Source organism: Ciona intestinalis, unplaced genomic scaffold, assembly GCF_000224145.3.
Source record: "Ciona intestinalis unplaced genomic scaffold, KH HT000111.2, whole genome shotgun sequence".
Classification (NCBI taxonomy): domain Eukaryota; kingdom Metazoa; phylum Chordata; class Ascidiacea; order Phlebobranchia; family Cionidae; genus Ciona; species Ciona intestinalis.
Window position 1 is genome coordinate 77122 of NW_004190433.2, and position 18140 is coordinate 95261.

The window sequence follows — 18140 nt, forward strand, 5'->3', positions numbered from 1 at the left end:
CGGCTTCTGCGGCAGCTTTTGCTGTAATGTAGAATTGAGTTAATGTTACAATAATACCAATGGGTTTTATAAACTGGTGTCCCGCGCTCTTTTAAAGCAATCGTATCCTATTTAGATGACGTCCGATTCGGGGTTTAATGGTGCTACTATATTGTTGGCATGAATAAAACTTACTTTATCCTCGCAGGCCGGAAAACGACAGTCTTTATAACACGGGTATACACCTCGTGCCAGCTTACGAGTTATACCACGTATGTTACTTTGTGGGTGAGTTTTTGGGGGATATGAGGGTTTTTTTAATTTTTTTATGTATAGTAGGGTGGGGGAAGATGGGACACCTTTTCATTCTATTTTCTCGTCCAATTTGGTGGGAAGAATATAAAACTTAAAGAATTATGAAACCTTATCCCTACGACTCCCATATAGCGATGTTAAGTATGTAAAACACGATCAGGATGTTAGGATATCATGTGCTAAAGGTGTCCCATCCTCCCCCACCCTACTGTATCTATGGCTGATAATTTGGACAACCCATTAGTGACCAATGGGTTAGAGCAATTGCCGGTAAGTGTCTAGCCCAAGGAACACATACACCTACAATGGTAGCTGCGACGAGCCTTAAACCAATTACCTCTGGGTTTGCTGAAAAGAAAGTTGTTTTTACTATAATACAAAGACTTCATTTACCTTGATTCCAGGATCGCCAGCTCCATGGCCCAGCCCTACGGCGACGACGAACCAACGCGAGGTCTGCTGCTTGGACAAGCAGTACAACAACGAGCAAAAGAAGTAGTGTTTTATTCATCTAAAAAACAACGCGTTGCTTAACAAATATTACAAAAATCTTACACAAGTTACTTACAGTGGCTTGTAGAAGAGTCCGAATAATATTCTGCTGGAATTCATTGCCTTTTATATAGCAAAAGAGGCCTCATTACCCCGAAAATGTATTGAAATTAAAAGAGTTGCGTAAACGCATGTTTCATAGAACCACCATTTCCTGACAGAAAAGAAAAAAAATTTCCACCGACTGCTTTTGAATATTATACTGTGAGTCAGTTGAAGCGAATGCTGATTATATTCTCTAGTCATCACGTTTTATTAATTCAGTCGGAATACAGCAGTTTTCTAAAGTACAGTGTTACGTTATAAAACAAGCTTATCTTATTTTTACATTTCAAAGGAAATCTCACTCAGTGGTTGTGAGGTTTCTGTTTAACCGGGTGCAAATAGAAGCCTAAACCTTATTATATGGTCTACGTCATCAAAAAGTGAATACGTGCGCATAATAGACTTCCCAAAAAACAGTACAAGGTTTCATGAATTACAAAACTACTATGGTTGGCGTCTTTTGGCAAGAAACTTAATGCTAATGGGGCAACTCGAATGGGGTTTTCAATTTTAATTAAGTGAATGAACATCACACATTCATCTTGGAGTAACGTCAGATGAGTTATAGTTCACACACATGCTTTTGATCGAATAACCAAGTTCGTGACATTGTAGCTATTTTTACTATGGTTGGCCATAGTAAAAGTGACAGTGCTGTCTTGCAAAAAGACACACAACACCCTAAAACGGTGGCGCCATCGAGCTATGGCTTCGTGTCCTCTAGTTAAGAAACGATAATTTCTGTTTGCTGAAACTCCGCGCTGAATGAATGTAACTTACTTTATCCTCGCGTGGCTGGAAAACGACAGTCGTTATATAACACGAGCGTTCATACACCCCGTTCCAGCTTAACGAGTTACCATCATGTACGTTACTTTGTGGGTAATTGTTTTTCAGGGATTTTTCTGGCAGATAATTTGGAAAACCTAATAATGACTACTGGGTTGGAGCAGTTGTCGTTAAGTGCCTTGCCCAAGACAAATACGTCCACAATGGTATACCAACGACAAGTCTGAGTATATACAACTCCTATGGCGTAAGACTGAATAGAACAAATTTTTAACAGATTTATAATTTCTATGTTTTTGTACAAGTAAAACCACCGTAAAAGTACAGCAGGTATTTACTGCGCAGTACACCCAGCACAGGTCGACTCATAAATGCTGTATATGCATAACGAAGTATTGTACACTAATTTTAAGAAAAATGATTTAATTCAAATCCTGTCTAGTGTCTGTTCATGAATCAATTGCGTTGAAATGAAATTAACTAGCGAGAGAAAAAGGAAACAGAATTTCCTGTATTGCATTTTGGTTGAACAGCGTTTGCTCTTAGATCAAATTTCTACATGCTGAAACTGGCACATGGCGCATGATAGAATGTGTTGTAGGGTTTCTATTTTCTTTGTGTGGCTGACAATTGAACAACGACTACTGGATTGGAAGAATAATTGTTACGTGCTATGGCGACACATAACCACCTTGTTTAAAGCAGAACCGAGCATTGGACCGAATATAGAGGAACTTTTCACAAGCAGTTTGGTTTGAATCCCGTTTGGTAGTAAACAAAAAAAAACAGATTATAAACTTCAATCCACGCCTGGCGTTTAACAGTTATTTTAGAGTTGTTTTTTTTTAATAAGAAATATGGGAGACTATATAACTATAGTACACTTTTTATTTATATTTGCTCATGTAGACAAAGATTAATTAATGTTAAAGGTACATTTTATAATTGGTGCATTGGGTCAAACAGTATAAAGTAATCGTTAATAACTCGCTAATTATGCGGTTTTAAATCGGAAAATTTAGTCTATAATTTATAAACTTATATTTATTTGATTTCAATCAAGAGATTAAGTGCCTGAATTAAGAATTGAGATAAATGCGAAAAAAAGTTGCGCCAAAAAAAAAACAAGAACAACTTACACGCTTTTTGAGTCACCTTTGTTTTACGAGTGTTAACCACCGAGTAAGACAAACGCCATAAACGATTGTTTTACACGGAGATTTCTTCACAAGGAAATGTATAAGTTTTTGCTGATGAACAGGACTTTCATTGATATGTGTGTCGCTATAAAAACATACTGACTGATTACGCGTCACAAAATTGTAACTACATTTTGTACAGTAGCATATGTAGAGTAGAGTGGGGGAAAGACGGCACACCTTCATTCTATTTTCTCCTCCCATTTGGTGGTAAACAAAAAACATTTAAAGAATTATAAAACCGTGTGCTCACGACTGCTGTAGACCGTTGTTAATTGTTTAAAACACGATCAGGATATTTAAATACTATGTCCCAAAGGTGTCCCATCTCACCCCACAGTACCATATGCATCTGTAGGTTTATGTTTCGCAAGTGGCAACTAATTTCTGCTTTCTTTATCGCTGGATGCTGGTGTTACTGATATTAATGTATGACACTCTGTCAAACTAAAAGTACTTAATGATGCACGCAGGTATAGGTAGTCTTATGCATTTTGCTACGCTTAGTTTTATTATTTTTCCAGATTAATATACAATCCGTAATAATTCATACTAAGTTCATGTTTATTTAGGCTCATAACTAACGTATGTAGGATACCACGTCCCGGCATTTCTATTTTAATTCAAATTGATACCTGCTGACGCACGCAAGCGATAATACCCACGTTGCGTAACTATATCTAGCCGGGCAAAGCGACAACTGACAAACGGAGTGAAGAAAAGCATTGCCTGCGGCTTGACGTTTGCTTTCGCATTCGAGTGAGGAGAGGATTGTATATAAGCACAGACAATCAAATATTTCTTACGCACGCAGAATACCAGCCAACGTAATTACTTACGTTAGTTGAATGAGTGGGAGCATTATCTACTATACTATAATTATGTCCGTTGATCCGTATGTTATTAAACAAAATACTTGGGCGATAAACACAAGACAAGATGAAGCTAAGTCCCCCACTTACGCGCAATGTTGGACATTTCTTTCAGTATTCTACAGATGCCTGCTGTGTCATTATTGTACACGTATGGCTGGACTGAAGCGCTCTCAAGGTCGTAAGTACCTCAGCAGTGTTTGCTTTCGCCCCGGTTAGAACCGACTTCATCGTGGATCCTACCAGTCAAACACGACAAGTGCTGTGAGTGTTGAGCTTTTATTCTGCGACCCACTTGTCCTAGTTGCCGAAGTCTTAGCAATATACAATTAGAGTTAGGTTTTCTAAGATCTGGCGTGGAAATGTGTAGAACTGTAGATTGTAGGATATGTGCTTGATTAAACGGCCAACAAATAAGTAAGTGAAATCTACGAATACTAAGTAGGGACTAATTTATGCCTTATATAAATTCAATTGTAGGCCTAATGTGCACAGTGACGACCGTAGTTGTGTGCTATTGCGCTAAGTTTTGGTATCGCTATAAAACTAAGCAAATTTAGAAAGTATAAACACTAGTATACAGCTTTGGCCTATGTGGTCTGAATAAATGGGTTCACTGGTTTTTAAAACACTATAAACAGGTTTTTGTTGGAGACACGTGCGTATTGAACTTTGTGGTCGAAATTAAAGACAACACAACTTTAAACTAAAGAGAAGAGCATAACTTTTAGTATACGTTTCCAAGCGTCGTGGCAGGCGATGTCACGCTTCACTATAGATTTCAATACACAATAAAGCTTTCTACTTTCATCTGAATCGTAAAACAGAAAAGTTGCCTGGTATTATTCATACATTCAATCCAAAGCGGCGTGACAGAAAGACTCCATCACTCTATTGGGCTGTGGACTTGTGGTTAATGAATCATAGCACGTTTACGCTCCGTTGGCTTTTGTCCGGGTCCACAGGGTTCAACCCGAGAAAATTATAAGATGCTATGTGTGAATACCTACAGAAGCATACAGCTATATTTTAAATTACAACGTGATGTATATTAAGACATTGGATAGTCGTTTCTATGTGTAACATTCGGTCGCCCTGGCAATACCACGACATGCTTTTCTCACTTTTCGCTCCACAATTGTTCCACGTGCTTCGTCCTAGCGTGAGGCCATTTTCTGTCATCGGCTTTTGTTCAGGACTGGGAAATTGCGATAACTCGCTCTTTATTATTCGCCTTTGTCGCTTCAGCAATTTTCGATATTGTTCGCTGGTTGGGCGGCCGGTGACGACATATTGAAACGAGCTGTAACCCGCCAAAAGTAAACGGTCGACAAAGTAAATGGTGCTATGGCACAATCGCATCAAGCGCTGGATGCTCACAGCTTTCGCTTGGTTAATATTTGAAGAGTTAGTGCGGTGACGCTTTCGGATCATGAGTGAACAATTTATCGGGAACGAAGTATTAAACAAACAGAGGCGCCTAACGTTTAACTACCAGGCGTGGCTTGATTTCTCGACATAAAAGTTCTTCCATTGCGACCAAGATGAAACGGAGGGAACAAACTGCATGGGTGCCGTTGGTAAGTCACTGCAACATATCAGTTTTTTATGATTTTAATGATGTTCTGTTAATCATGTTGTACGATAAAAGGTAGGAATGTTAATTATTTTTGTATGAAGTGTCACTGTTACGTATGTTATAGTTTGTCTGTCTCAATAGTGTGGCCATTTTGGTGCTACTGCATTGATATGGTGAAATACTAACTGTAATTCTGCATGTTGAAACTGGTAGAATGTTAATTGATCCTATAACCAAATCATTTGCGATAACAAACTGTATAGATGTGAAAATGATTGATTGACGCTGTGGAATCATAACAGATTAGTTACGCACTTACGTTCACATTTGTTAGTGATACCGGCGCTTACGCAAATCAGCGAACCGGCGTTTTATAAACCCAGGAGAGATCGGTTACCAAAATAGCTGGCCTGTACGCTGTGTGGTTACGCGTCTACGTACTGACGTAGCCAACCGTGGGATGTACCAGCCTGGAGGCAACGGTTTAGTATAAATGGAACTGAACGAAAGCTAAAGTAGTTCATTCATCACGAACGATGCGTGGGACTTCACATATAGTGACCTTAAGATAAAGCTACCAGTTCTAGCTTAGAGGACATGCACTGATATGGTACAGCGCGCAGTCAGTTGAAACAGTTAGGGCTTTATACAATGTAACTGGTTCTATGGCAAGATGTTGGCATAGCTATTTCACATGATGTGATATAGTGTGCTAATATCTAGCTTTGGTACTAGCTTAAGAAATCAACGCAAGCAAAGTATTCTGTAGTTGTTATGAAGGTCGTACGGGGCACAACCGTAAGTTACCGTATCTTGGTTTTATGACCGCAAATATTGATACCTACTTTTAGAAATTCAACACTCGATGAATTGTGCCTTGCTGTGTCTCATTAAACATATTGGTAAACAGAAACTTATGGGTTATTATATTATGTTTCTGGATACAGAAACAGACAACGATACATGAAGGTAGTAAACGCTGTGTTATTACAAGAATCGTTAAAGTTTTATGAACCGGATCAGCACTTTGTGTTGAAAGACCACAAGTTTTATTTCAAACATGATCCAATACTTGAATGTTGCGATGGTTTTGTTATTTTCAAATAATTGAACTGTAGGCGGGAGAAATGGTGTCTGTTGCCTGGCCGTGCGACGTAGCAACTGTGTAAAGCAAGAACAAATGTTACATGCCAAGAGTTTTCCCACAGATCTGGTAAGTGTTGTGGGTTTGTTTTAAATCTTGCATGTCCTTTATTTTAAGTTTTGCTCATTTCCCATGTGTTTTTGCTATAGTCACGATTGGGACATAACACGGTTTCTTTGTACGGTAAATGGGGCGTATAATTAATATTACAACGAACCCATGAATCATTGTAAAGAAAAACTGGTGACCTGCTGAACTGCTAATATAAACGTAGAAATATTTACGGAAACTGTTTGATTAAGAATTTTCTTTCAGGAATAATCGAAATATGAATAGAAAGAGGACGACACGCCTTTATTAGTTGATGGATTGACTCAATTGAGCTCGAACAATTGCCGGCCATCTACAATCAACTTATATTGAACCAGCGAAAAACCAATATTTAACTCAAACTAACGTATTATTCAACATTCAAAATTGTCGCAACGGTTTGGGTGAGTTGTGTGGCAAAGGTGGGACATCATCATTGAGTGGAAGTCGCGCAGTTTAAATTTAAACTATTCAGGTAATTCAAAAGGGGGTCCAAAAGTTGAACGCATTTTACAAACGGAATATATGCAAGTCATAGAACAAATTTGTCCTGAATCTTGAGTAATGTAATTAAACCAATTCTCTCACCTTTGGGTTTTGTTCACAATTCTTGACTCTCAGGACTAACAAAACATTTTTTACTATATTACAAACAAATTGATGCTATTAATAAACGACCGTGCGTCCGTCTTTCAGCATTATCGGTTACGACTTAATGTTGCCAAATTATGGACGGTAAAAACTGACAGTGCAATACTTGCTGGGTGTTAATGGACATGAGCATATACACATAGTCTCGTATTAGATATTTATAAACCATACCGATATAGGTAAAGGTAAACACCATTTTTATTTCATTCTCAAAATGATTAAAAATTTTAACCTATGTTTTATAATTACTGCAATATAAATATTCTTATAAACAACTCATGTTCTTCTAAAAGAGTCCATATTTTAATATTACAATCAGTCATTTTATGATTGAATATTTCAAGTTTAAAAAGGTCCTAAAATAAAAGAATCTTGCTTTCGGTAATTTAAAATTTATGTCATTTTTCTGCATATATAAATAATTATGATCAGTGTCCTTTATAATTTGGTTTCCTCTTTTCCTTGAAAGCAGTAAGCCCTTCAAGTCTATCTTTAGTTGGAATAACCTGGAGTAGAAGTTAAATATTAACATGTTTACCAATTTATAGTTAATGGGCAAATTAATAGCTTTAGTTTAAGTTTTCTGATACTAGACAAAAAAAACATGATATATACTTATTAAATCTAGGCATATTTGAATTGACCTTTATGTTATACTACATGTGTGTGAAATTTGGTTTGCCATTTTCATTAAGTATTTTATTATATAAAGTCATTGTAGGTGAATTTATAAGGCAAATTTTAGTGTAAAATTAGGATCCAGCCTAAAATATTGTTAAATACTTTAATGTCGCTAGGTAAGGATTTAGTTAATATGTTTTACTTTTTTAATGTTAATTTATCTGTATTGACACCGATACAGACATACCAGTCTGGTTTAGTATCCAGTGACCTAAGATACAAAGTTAACTTGTCCGAGCAACTAAAATCAAGCTATATTTAATAACCTGTGCATAACAAGCTTGTTCAAACGCCAACCCAGAAGATAAATCGACTTCCGACCCACGATTTATTGCTTGCTTAGCCATTCGTAGAGCAATAGGCCCCTACAGTAAAAAGTTGAATATTAATGAATGTGTTACAAATTATATACGGCAGAATAACAACCTGTGGAACAATTTCTTTCGCAAGTTCAAGTGACTTAGAAAATGCAGCATCACCGTTTTCATTTTGCGGTACAACATGATTTACAAGACCTATCCTGTGCGCCTGACACAGCAAATATAAAATATAGTAATGAGCCATAAATTTCATGACAGCAAACACAAGTTAATCATTACTTCGTTGCCGTCTATTACTCTTGCAGTGTAGATCAGTTCTTTGGCAATACTTGGTCCAACAACCCTGGCTAAGTTTTGTGTACCACCTGTACAGCAAGATATGTTGAGCAATAAGTTTTTTTCAGTAAACACACAAAGAAATGACCCAATGGTTTAGTTTTAAAAAAAATAGAAACTCCTACATGCTTGCATGGCGGGGCAGCATCAGTATGTTATAACACAGGTGTTCTATTCCATACACCTTGTTTCTGCTGTTAATTTACTGTGTGAAACATATTTGCCTTTTTTGCATAGGTAAAAATTTGGACACCTCATTCACGATTACTTGATAAAAACAATTGGCGGATATATTCTTATCCAGGAACACATACGTTCATGTACAGATCTATTTCTGTTATTAAATGACATACAAATAGTGACATAACATATGCATTACCTGCACCAGGAATGATGGCAAGCTTGGTTTCAACCAGTCCAAGTTTAGTATCTGAAGCTAAAGGTAAACACATAGTTAAACATATAAAAGTGAAAAACATGGTTTAACATATAAAAGAAAACACATAACTGTTGGACATGGCAATTCACAACAGCAGTTGGCGGCTGTAATTGAATTTTAAATTTAAATCTCAATAATTTAAACGTAATATTTCGCAACATTAAATTCACTTAATAAATACACCAGCTGACCACCATATAATAGGAGTCTTAAAATAAAATCTAGAGGGCACTATGGACCTAGAAAACATTATACTTCTTGTTGGTTAAAAGTTATTCTGTTTACACTACTCCTAAACTGGGTTGCTCAAACTACAGCTCGTCATAACTCCTAGTTTTCTACACAAATGAGCTGAAACAAAGCTGTATTTACTTATAACTTTTACAAACAGTCAAATTACCTGCAATGCGCATATAAAGTATAATGTTTTTGGTTTGATGAAAAAGCTAAAACTTAGAGGGCACACTTAAGCTATGAAATATTAGACTTCTCGTTGTTTAAAGTTATCATGCTTAAAATTCTTCTAAAGTGGATGCCCTATCAAGAGCCCCTCCTGCCCACTTTACCATAAGTAAAGCTGTACTCATTTAAGTTTACACTTACAAACAATCAAATACCTGCAATGCGCATATCAAATCCTAAAGCCATTTCAAGACCGCCCCCTACTGCAGTGCCATCCATAGCAGCTATAGTGGGAATAGGAAATTGCTGTAAGTCAGACATAAGTTGTCTTAGACGTCCTACAAACGGTCCAACTTCATTCTCCTTCATCGTTCTTCTTTCCTTTAAGTCAGCACCTAATATTATGTATCATGACAAGAGAAATATAATAGGTATCTGTGGCGAGTGCGAGTATATGGAACAACTATTACCAGCATAGTTTTAAAGGTAAAGCAATTATTATGGTGCAGTTAAGCTTATGTCAAAAACAAGTGCCAAAATATACTGCATTTTTTATGTTTTGTTTTTTTTTATGTATGAAGTCCCTACTTTTGATATCAGGAGAATAATTGTATTCCAGCACAGTTTTTGCTAACATTTAAAAACAGAATGACTATGAGTATAACATTAACAATTACTAAAGATAACATATTTTTTGTATTTATTCATTACACTTTACTTTTATATCCTTTTTTGTAAACACCTAAATCCAATCTGTTTAGTTTTGATCACATACATGTTTACTTAAATGAAATATTTTTTATAAAAGGCTCATACCTGCACAAAATATCCCTGGCACCATGCTTCTTACTATTAACACGCGAATATTTGGGTCATATTTCAACTCGTCTACGGTTTTAATCAGCTGTTTAAATGGCAGGATTGTAGTAACAGATATTATTGATTAATGTGATATTACACTTACCATTCGTGATAAGTTTTTACCAATTGAATTTCTTGACTGTGGTCTGTTAATTCCCAGAATTGTGATTCCTATGAAGAACATATATAAGTGGTTACATTACACAATAGCTAGAATCAAGCAAGGAGCAACCAAAGTGTTTTATGCATTTTATTCTTCTGCAACCTTTTGCATTTAATGAATATATACATGGTGGACATATTTTTATATTTTAATTATTGGGTATGACTTGTGCAGTTGAGCGAGTTTCTGCATGGGGACTTATAAAATAGCAGCAGTGGGTAGGGTGTGTCACAGTGCAGTGTGTGTTGCCGCAGTGTGTTATAGTGTAGTACAACGTGTTGCAATGTGCGCAGTGTCTTTTCATGTAATAAAAATATGGGTTAAAGGGTCGCCGCTGCTACCATTGTGAAAGTAAGTGTCCGTGGGCAAGACAATTAACAGCAATTGCCATGTGTGTTCACTAATGGGTTGTCTAAGCTGTCAGTCATACAGAAAAAAAACCCACAAGGTTACATACGTGGTAACTCATAAGCAGGCAAGAGGTGTATATGCTATACTTATTTAATCAATAAGTCTCTGTACTTTTCAAAGGGTCCTTTTTTTATTGCTTATTAAATCTTTTAAAATATAATATATATACATAATATTTAAAAATGTTTACCTGTAAGATCTCCATCTAGATGTGTCGTAACAAGTTCTTCATCAGTCTTTAAGCATAATGTTGTGGAAAATGGTTTTGAGATAAATACTTTATGATTTCGAAATGAAAGTGTAGCTACGTCACGCAAAAGTTTGTTTCGGCAAAACATGATCATATGAACTTATTAAAGATTGAATAAATAAGTAAGGTTTTTCCTTTTGACGGATAAACATGAAAGTATGGCAATTGTTTATGTGATTTTACGAATTTTCTCAATCTACAATCTATGCAATGCAATTGAAAACTCTGCGGATGTGCGTAATCAAAATACGGATTTACGGATACGCAGAATGATATTTTCCACATGGATTTCTAATAAAGTAAAACTTTTATAGAATAGTAACAATTTATAATGGCCTGGTTCAACACTTTATTTAAAGCATACACGAGTAACAATAAAATAAAACAAACGTTAAAAAATGGTTGTCGGTCAGGGCAGAGTCCGTATACACAGAAATAAAAAAGAATAGAACGCGCATCTCTAATGTCGGTAAAGGAGAGAGCATGATACACTTTCTCTTTTTCACGACTCGTTCCCGTTTACTATTGTAGTCAATGGAAGCCAGGGCGTTTAATGTAGTTTTTCTTCGTTTTTTGACTTAATTTAAGTTTATAGGGAAAAATAACTATTTCCAAACATATATATATTTCTAACAAACTGTTTGTTTGAACGTTATTAATTAAATTTATAAAATAATTAATTTTCCTAAGCAAGCGCTAAAGTGTAAGCATTAACCTACCAAAAACTAAACTGGCCTAATAAACTGGAATAGTTAGTGTAGTTTTTGAAATAAACGGCTAAAACCTCCTAAAATCACTGTGCGCCTATCTTTTACAATGGAAACCAAGCGAAATGGGGACGGAGTTGGCAGTCACGTGAATAGAAAAAAGAATATATCACGGTTTTGGGCAGTTGCGCGTTCTACTCTTTTTTATTTCTGTGTCCGTATATAAACACTCTGGGTCAGGGTTCATAGACGGAAATACGGAACTTAATTCCGCATTTAGAGTTTTGTTGTTGCCTGGGGTTGTCACAGACGCCAAAAGGCAAAAATCACAACAGAAAGTAAGTTTTTCCGCAGCTGTTGTTCTGCACCTAGTGTAAAGGTTTTGTACAATAAACTCACCCATTTTTTGCATTCATTAGACATGCCTTCGAAGAAAAAAAGAAAGTCTATTTCTGAAGATAAAAAAGCAAAAGCACCCGATTTTCAATATCCAACCGAAGCAATCCCATCAAATATACCGGATATTCCCCCACCTGGTCAAGCAGTAGGTTAAAATGTTGCATTTATAAAGAAATATATTGTTTTTAAAAATTTTTGTTTCATAGAATCATCATATTGTTTTTTATAATTGGAATACACTGTATATTGTGTATGCATCAAATTGGGATTCTCCAGAAATCATGGATTGCAAACGGTTCCGGTTGTAACTATTTCTCGTATTTCGACCAGATACTCTATGCGTTACACACTCATTAGAGAAATGAGCGCACCATTTAACAAGCCAACTTATGGTCTTGCATATCAGAATGGATTTTAAGTTATATTCCAATCACAATAATGGGGTTATAGATATATAAGTTGTTTAAAAAAAACCTAACTTAGGTAGTCCTGTTTGAAAAGAGTCCTAACCTCTGCAGTCCCTAGGCTAAAAAAAAGATATATATATAACTTTTTTAAAAAGTTTTAGTTCTGTATTTGAGACGTTTTTGAAATATGGTACATGAATGATATTTCAAGTCTAGGGAGCTTGACTTTAAAACGTTTCTGGTCAAAATTAAAAATTATACTGAAATTCAGAAAAACAAACTAACTTAACTTTTTAAATCATAAGCAGGACTAGACAATGATTTATCATGTTCTTGGCTGTTGTATGAAAATTGTGTTTTTTTTATCTCGTTTGATTAGTAAATGGTAAAATAAAGTATATTATAGTTGATTATACTTTCAGCTGCTGACAGTTCTGCAAAGCAATGAAGTAAATGAGAAACAATTCCTGGGGTTAAAGCTTCCTACAAAGATTTTTGAACAGGTGATTGGTGTGAATCTGTTTTAACATTTGCCTTATGACCAGTTTTTTTATACTTTACATAAACAATAATAAAACAGTCAGTTTTACAGAAAGATTTTAAGTTAAAAAAAATATCTTTGCAGTTGACGATTCAAGAAATACGTGATTTGAAAGTTGTTTTTGATGCATTTGATTTGGACAACTCTAGCACAATTGACATAAAGGAATTACACAGAGCCATGAAAATACTTGGATTTCAGGTTTCTAGGAATGAAGTTCGTGATATGATGGCAGATGTAGACACACAGAACCGTGGGTGAGACTTTTATTCATTTCATTTCGAAACAAAGTTTAAAAATTATAAAGCAGAGATAAACTATAAAATGTATTGTCAAATGTACTGCAGCGTTTTTAAGTTGCTGTGTTCCACACACCTGCTAGAGTTCTAAACAAGGCGATGAGCCGCTAAAATGTAGTTTATTATTATTACCGTGTTTTGCCACTCGTATTTTGTATGTCAAGTGCTTGCCATATTTTTGTTTTGTGTGGCAAAAGTTTCTGGTGTAGACTGGCAAAATTGGAACTTTTTTGTTGTAAAAAGTTAAAAAATAACTTATGAGTGGTTGATGATAAAGTATATTGCATGCATGTTGGTGTTATAGTCAAATCATTTTGTAGAAATTGTTTTCAATATCATTATACAATTTAACATTGTTTTTTAGAGAAATAAGTTTTGCTGATTTTTTGCTGTTTATTATTGAAAGACAAAGTGATTCTCGTGATATACTGGAAGAAATACGTCATGGATTCAAAATGTTTGTTGATCCTGGTAGTACATTAATAAATTATTTCTTAAGGCTGTATGCTTAACAATATTTTGAATATATTGTGAACAGATTGAATATATTGTTAAGCTACTACTACAACAGGTGTAAAAAAAGCAATGTTAAAGAAGTGGATCACACTTTAAATTCTTGTGTATGTTTGTGCTTAGTAAAGTGCAACTTATTAAAGTTACTTCAGTCTTGAGATTAATTGTTAGAATACCAGTAAATACTTTAACATTGTATAGGGATAGATTATATTACCAATTTTGACATACAGGTCGGTTTAGGATTTGCATCCCTGCCACTTTTGACCAGAATGGTGCTTATTAATTTAAAATGTAATATGAGTGTGAGTTAAATTGTTTATAAACAAATTTTATGCAGATGAAGGGCTTGTTACGGCAACTTCTCTAAAGAAAGTATGTAGAGATGCAGGTGTTAAGTTTAATGATAAAGAAATAGCCAACATGATGGAAGTAGCAGACACAAATGGTGATGAAGTCATTGATGAAGATGAATTTCTAGCGATCATGTTAAAGACAAATTTGTTTTAGTGTTTCTCCCTTTTCAGTGTTATCTATTTTTCTTTACTGTGGATTTGTTATACAATGTACTAATCATGTTTTGATGGTTTATAGAAATTTCGTATAACCATAATTTTATTTTTAAAATACAAAAAACGTAATCCAATTTTGGCCCCACATACAGTTATGTATTTCCGATTGCAGAATGTGCAAGTGTTTTAAATTCCCAGTTTTCCACCATCACGTAAAAAGCATGGGGAAACACTGCGATTTTGTATACTTTATAATAAAAAAAATTCATTGTTTTTTATTAGAGTCCGTCTTTTATATTCCAAAAATAAAGTGTTTCAAAAATTATAAAACACCTATTTTCGTTAACAATTAATTATATATACTAGAAAGTACAAATACATATTTATTTTGTTATTGACAAATATGATTAAAATTTGGAAACACTGGATGACATGGGATTTGCCAACATAGAAATCGCTGATTTCGTAATTAAATCTTACCCGGTAAAGTGGTTTTGATTCGGTTGCCTTATTTGTTTTATTTAAAAACTCTTAAATTCGTTGACGTGAGTACCAGTGTTAGTACTCTAAAATATTGCGATTATATTTGGATTAAAATCCGATTGACAAAATACGAAAATACGTTTTGTAATAATGCAAACGTATAAGAAGAAACGCCACACTGAATACTGTAGTTTTTTAACTGTTAAGTATTTACGTGTTGAATAGTACAAGCTGATTTAAACATTATGTCTTAAACGTTTACGCAGTAAAGTAATAAAGCTTATATATACATTTACAGTGTAAGTTAAAATATGGCTTTAAAAAGAGTCAAGGGAAGTATTGATAGAATCTTTGATAAAAGTCTTCAAGATCTTGTGAGAGGAATACGAAACCACAAGAGTAATGAGGTGAGGTTGTTATATTTATTACAATTCGTATTAGACCATTAAGTATAAAAATACAGAAGCTAAAGGTATATTAAGGCTATATATATTGTTTTGAGATAAAGTCGCTTTAACTTTGTTACTACATATCAATTTCATCGGATAATTTTAGCTTAGGCTATTATAATACATTGTAATGTGTCTTTAGTACACTTTTTTTAAATTTCACAATATCAAATGTGCAAAAATATGTTTAAAATTCAGTGATAGCGTGGCAAAGAATCAGGAAACAAATTACAAGAAACATTGATTGCACTAAAATGTACAAACATGATCTAAATTAAATACACAATGTTAAATCGGTTTGTTATTTTTAAACACCATTAATCCTGTTAATGAATCATAGGTAAATATATTTTGTTTGAATCAAAATTTACAACAACATTTTCAAAAATATATATTGTCGAAACCCAATTTTCTGTAATTTGATTCACATTTTATTATTTATTTTTCAGGCGCATTATGTCTCCTTGTGTGTCGATGAAATTAAGTTGGAATTAAAACAAGAGAATATTGCAGTGAAAGCTAATGCTGTCAACAAGCTAATATATGTAATACATTTAATGCCTACCACTTTGAATCAGTGATTTAATTGTAAAAACTTTCTTTGCAGTTACAAATGTTGGGTTATGATATAAGCTGGGCTGCTTTCAACATTATTGAAGTGATGAGCTCACCTAAATTTACTTTCAAGGTTTGTTAAATGTACCAATTTTTATTGGAAATCAATTAGATTTATTGAACTCCTATGTGGTGTTGTAGTATTTCTTTCTGTAATTGACTGCTTACATTGGCTTAAGAACTTACAGTGTATCACAGGCACCGCAATTTCTGTAGTGATTCACACGTTAATTCATTGCATCGTAATAGAGATTGTTTGACCTGGAAATTAGTTACACAAAATAGCAATTCACAAGCCGATCATTTGCTTCATAATTGCGACTGTCATTTGATTATTTAGCCTACAGTTGCTGGAAAATAGGTTGGATATTTGCCTTTTCACTAAGTTGATCAGAATGAAGTATTAATATGTTTGCGGTTTGCCATAGATGCTTTGTACGTACGTGAGCGCAACTGGGTATGCCCCATACTCTGTAGACTATATGTTTTTATTACATTTGGTAAAACATTTCTAATTCTGTTTTAAATCAGAGAATTGGATACCTTGCTGCTTCCCAATGTTTTCATTCCGAGACCGATGTTCTAATGTTAACCACCAACATGATAAGAAAAGATCTTGGTTCCCAAAATTTCTTTGATGCTGGCATAGCTTTGAATGGATTGTCTTGCTTCATTACGCCAGACCTTGCCCGGGACCTTGCTAATGATATACTAGCATTGGTAGGTTTTGTTTATGAAATTAATTGAACTTTTGTGTGGACTTCAACCGTAGCAGTGTTGATTGTTTGAAACTTTGTGTTTTAGTGGTATATGAATTATTACATTCAGCATTCGTAGTTTTTAACTTATTTGCCTTATAAAATTGTTATTATCATCAAAAATTGCCATTTTTTTTAGTTTTACACTTTTTAACATTTAGGCTACCATATCATTCTTGTAGTTAAACTATTATTTTAAAACAGATGACATCAAGTCGCCCATACACACGCAAACGTGCAGTTTTAATTTCTTATAAAATCTTCCTGTGTTACCCTGAAGCTTTGAGACCAGCTTTTCCAAGATTGAAGGAAAAATTAGAAGACCCTGATCCAGGTTAACTTCAACCAAATTCAAATTATTGCCCTATCTACAGCCTACATAATTGCTTTGTATATCTGGTAGTGATGCATATATTGGCATATAATTTCTTTTCATTTACTGATCCTGGGATGGCATACTCGGCTACCAACTAAACTAGTCGCCGCCTAAGTTTGATTATGCTTTTTTTAGTCGGCCAATTTTGACCGACTAACTTCTGTAATGAGTAATGCACAGAAACTTAGTCGGCGGACTAAATGTGATAAACCACCGACTAAATTTAAGTCGGCCGACTAAAAAAACGCGGTAACCTATAGTTACCGCGACCGACTAGTTTAGTCAGTAGCCGAGTATACCATCTCTTGTGACTATTTGCCTAAAAAACCCATATTGAGTTAATAAATCAAGGTAAAACTTAAAATTGATCATAATGTGAATTAAGATATTAAAGTGTTTGGGCGTCAGAGAAAGAGGCCAACTCTGGTCTAAATCCTAGGTCTAAAAAATTAGCTAAAAACACTAAACTGTTTAATACACAAGCTGTTTGTTTAAAAACATCTTAATTTTTTGTTTTTTAGGTGTCCAATCTGCTGCTGTGAATGTTATCTGCGAACTTGCAAGAAAAAATCCCAAGAACTACTTGTCTCTGGCTCCAGTGTTTTTCAAACTAATGACATCTTCAACAAATAACTGGGTTCTCATTAAAATTATTAAACTGGTGAGAGAAGTAATAGTAATGTTCATGTATTAAATAAATTGGAATTACTTTATTGTCGAATGGCAGTCTAGTGTCTACTTTAAAAGTTATAATATAAATCATAGTTGCATGTGTTTTGTGCCTTTACTCCCAACATTATATGTGACTTTGCTGGTTATATAATTTTTTATGGCTCACTATTTAAACAATCCTTCAGCAACCACTAATATATACAGTAAACAAAAAAATCATTCAAAAAATATTGTTTTTATGTTTTATTTAAATCATTACCCAACCATTTAAAAATTGTTTTATATATAATAGGACACAAAACTTAAAACATTTTTAATTTGAAACTAGTTT

The 18140-nt window shown here is 34.4% G+C and overlaps 3 protein-coding genes, 1 long non-coding RNA gene and 1 other non-coding gene across 6 annotated transcripts in view; 4 read left to right on the forward strand and 1 right to left on the reverse strand.

Annotated features, from left to right (window-relative positions):
- The window catches only part of LOC113475128, a 1424-nt gene extending 450 nt beyond the window's left edge, over positions 1-974 (forward strand). The window contains exon 2 of the long non-coding RNA XR_003396871.1: positions 699-974. This is a non-coding gene — a long non-coding RNA (uncharacterized LOC113475128). The remainder of the gene's footprint in view (positions 1-698) is intronic.
- A 5007-nt stretch (positions 975-5981) lies between these two features.
- Positions 5982-6083, forward strand: mir31 (microRNA 31). The gene has a single exon (NR_032332.1). It is a non-coding gene; the product is annotated as a microRNA 31 (primary transcript).
- A 1306-nt stretch (positions 6084-7389) lies between these two features.
- On the reverse strand, positions 7390-11306 carry LOC100185648 (methylglutaconyl-CoA hydratase, mitochondrial-like). Its single transcript, XM_002120318.5, has 9 exons — positions 11019-11306; positions 10358-10425; positions 10210-10297; positions 9609-9788; positions 8932-8988; positions 8496-8581; positions 8323-8424; positions 8163-8261; positions 7390-7721 (listed from the first exon to the last, which is right to left on the reverse strand). Exons 1-9 carry the CDS (start codon positions 11170-11172, stop codon positions 7644-7646), a joined length of 912 nt encoding a protein of 303 aa, XP_002120354.1. The 5' UTR covers positions 11173-11306; the 3' UTR covers positions 7390-7643.
- Positions 11307-12032: 726 nt separating this feature from the next.
- Positions 12033-14786, forward strand: LOC100186461 (caltractin-like). Of its 2 annotated transcripts, none has more exons than XM_002120110.4 (6): positions 12033-12123; positions 12205-12329; positions 13014-13094; positions 13217-13389; positions 13796-13902; positions 14285-14786. In XM_002120110.4, the coding sequence occupies exons 2-6, from the start codon at positions 12207-12209 to the stop codon at positions 14452-14454; spliced, it is 654 nt and encodes a 217-aa protein (XP_002120146.1). In that variant the 5' UTR covers positions 12033-12123; positions 12205-12206; the 3' UTR covers positions 14455-14786. The 2 variants fall into 2 exon arrangements, with proteins under 2 accessions (XP_002120146.1, XP_026694566.1); XM_026838765.1 differs by having other exon boundaries at positions 13796-13888; positions 14285-14451.
- Positions 14787-14970: 184 nt separating this feature from the next.
- LOC100175457 (AP-3 complex subunit delta-1) overlaps positions 14971-18140 on the forward strand; it is a 17702-nt gene continuing 14532 nt past the window's right edge. Inside the window, exons 1-7 of the mRNA XM_018815866.2 lie at positions 14971-15001; positions 15238-15346; positions 15838-15933; positions 15996-16076; positions 16535-16723; positions 16966-17095; positions 17659-17798. Of these exons, the coding sequence (XP_018671411.1) occupies positions 15251-15346; positions 15838-15933; positions 15996-16076; positions 16535-16723; positions 16966-17095; positions 17659-17798 (732 nt within the window). The 5' untranslated portion in view covers positions 14971-15001; positions 15238-15250. The remainder of the gene's footprint in view (positions 15002-15237; positions 15347-15837; positions 15934-15995; positions 16077-16534; positions 16724-16965; positions 17096-17658; positions 17799-18140) is intronic.

Excerpts from the sequence above, each read along its gene's own strand:
- LOC100185648 (XM_002120318.5), bottom strand. The coding sequence starts at position 11,172 with ATGATCATGTTTTGCCGAAACAAACTTTTGCGTGACGTAGCTACACTT. Across the intron at positions 10,426-11,018 it reads TCTAGATGGAGATCTTACAG|GAATCACAATTCTGGGAATT; the intron begins GTAAACATTTTT and ends TGTTCTTCATAG. Across the intron at positions 8,582-8,931 it reads TGCCATCATTCCTGGTGCAG|GTGGTACACAAAACTTAGCC; the intron begins GTAATGCATATG and ends CTTGCTGTACAG.
- LOC100186461 (XM_002120110.4), top strand. The coding sequence starts at position 12,207 with ATGCCTTCGAAGAAAAAAAGAAAGTCTATTTCTGAAGATAAAAAAGCA. Across the intron at positions 12,330-13,013 it reads TTCCCCCACCTGGTCAAGCA|CTGCTGACAGTTCTGCAAAG; the intron begins GTAGGTTAAAAT and ends TTATACTTTCAG. Across the intron at positions 13,095-13,216 it reads CTACAAAGATTTTTGAACAG|TTGACGATTCAAGAAATACG; the intron begins GTGATTGGTGTG and ends ATATCTTTGCAG.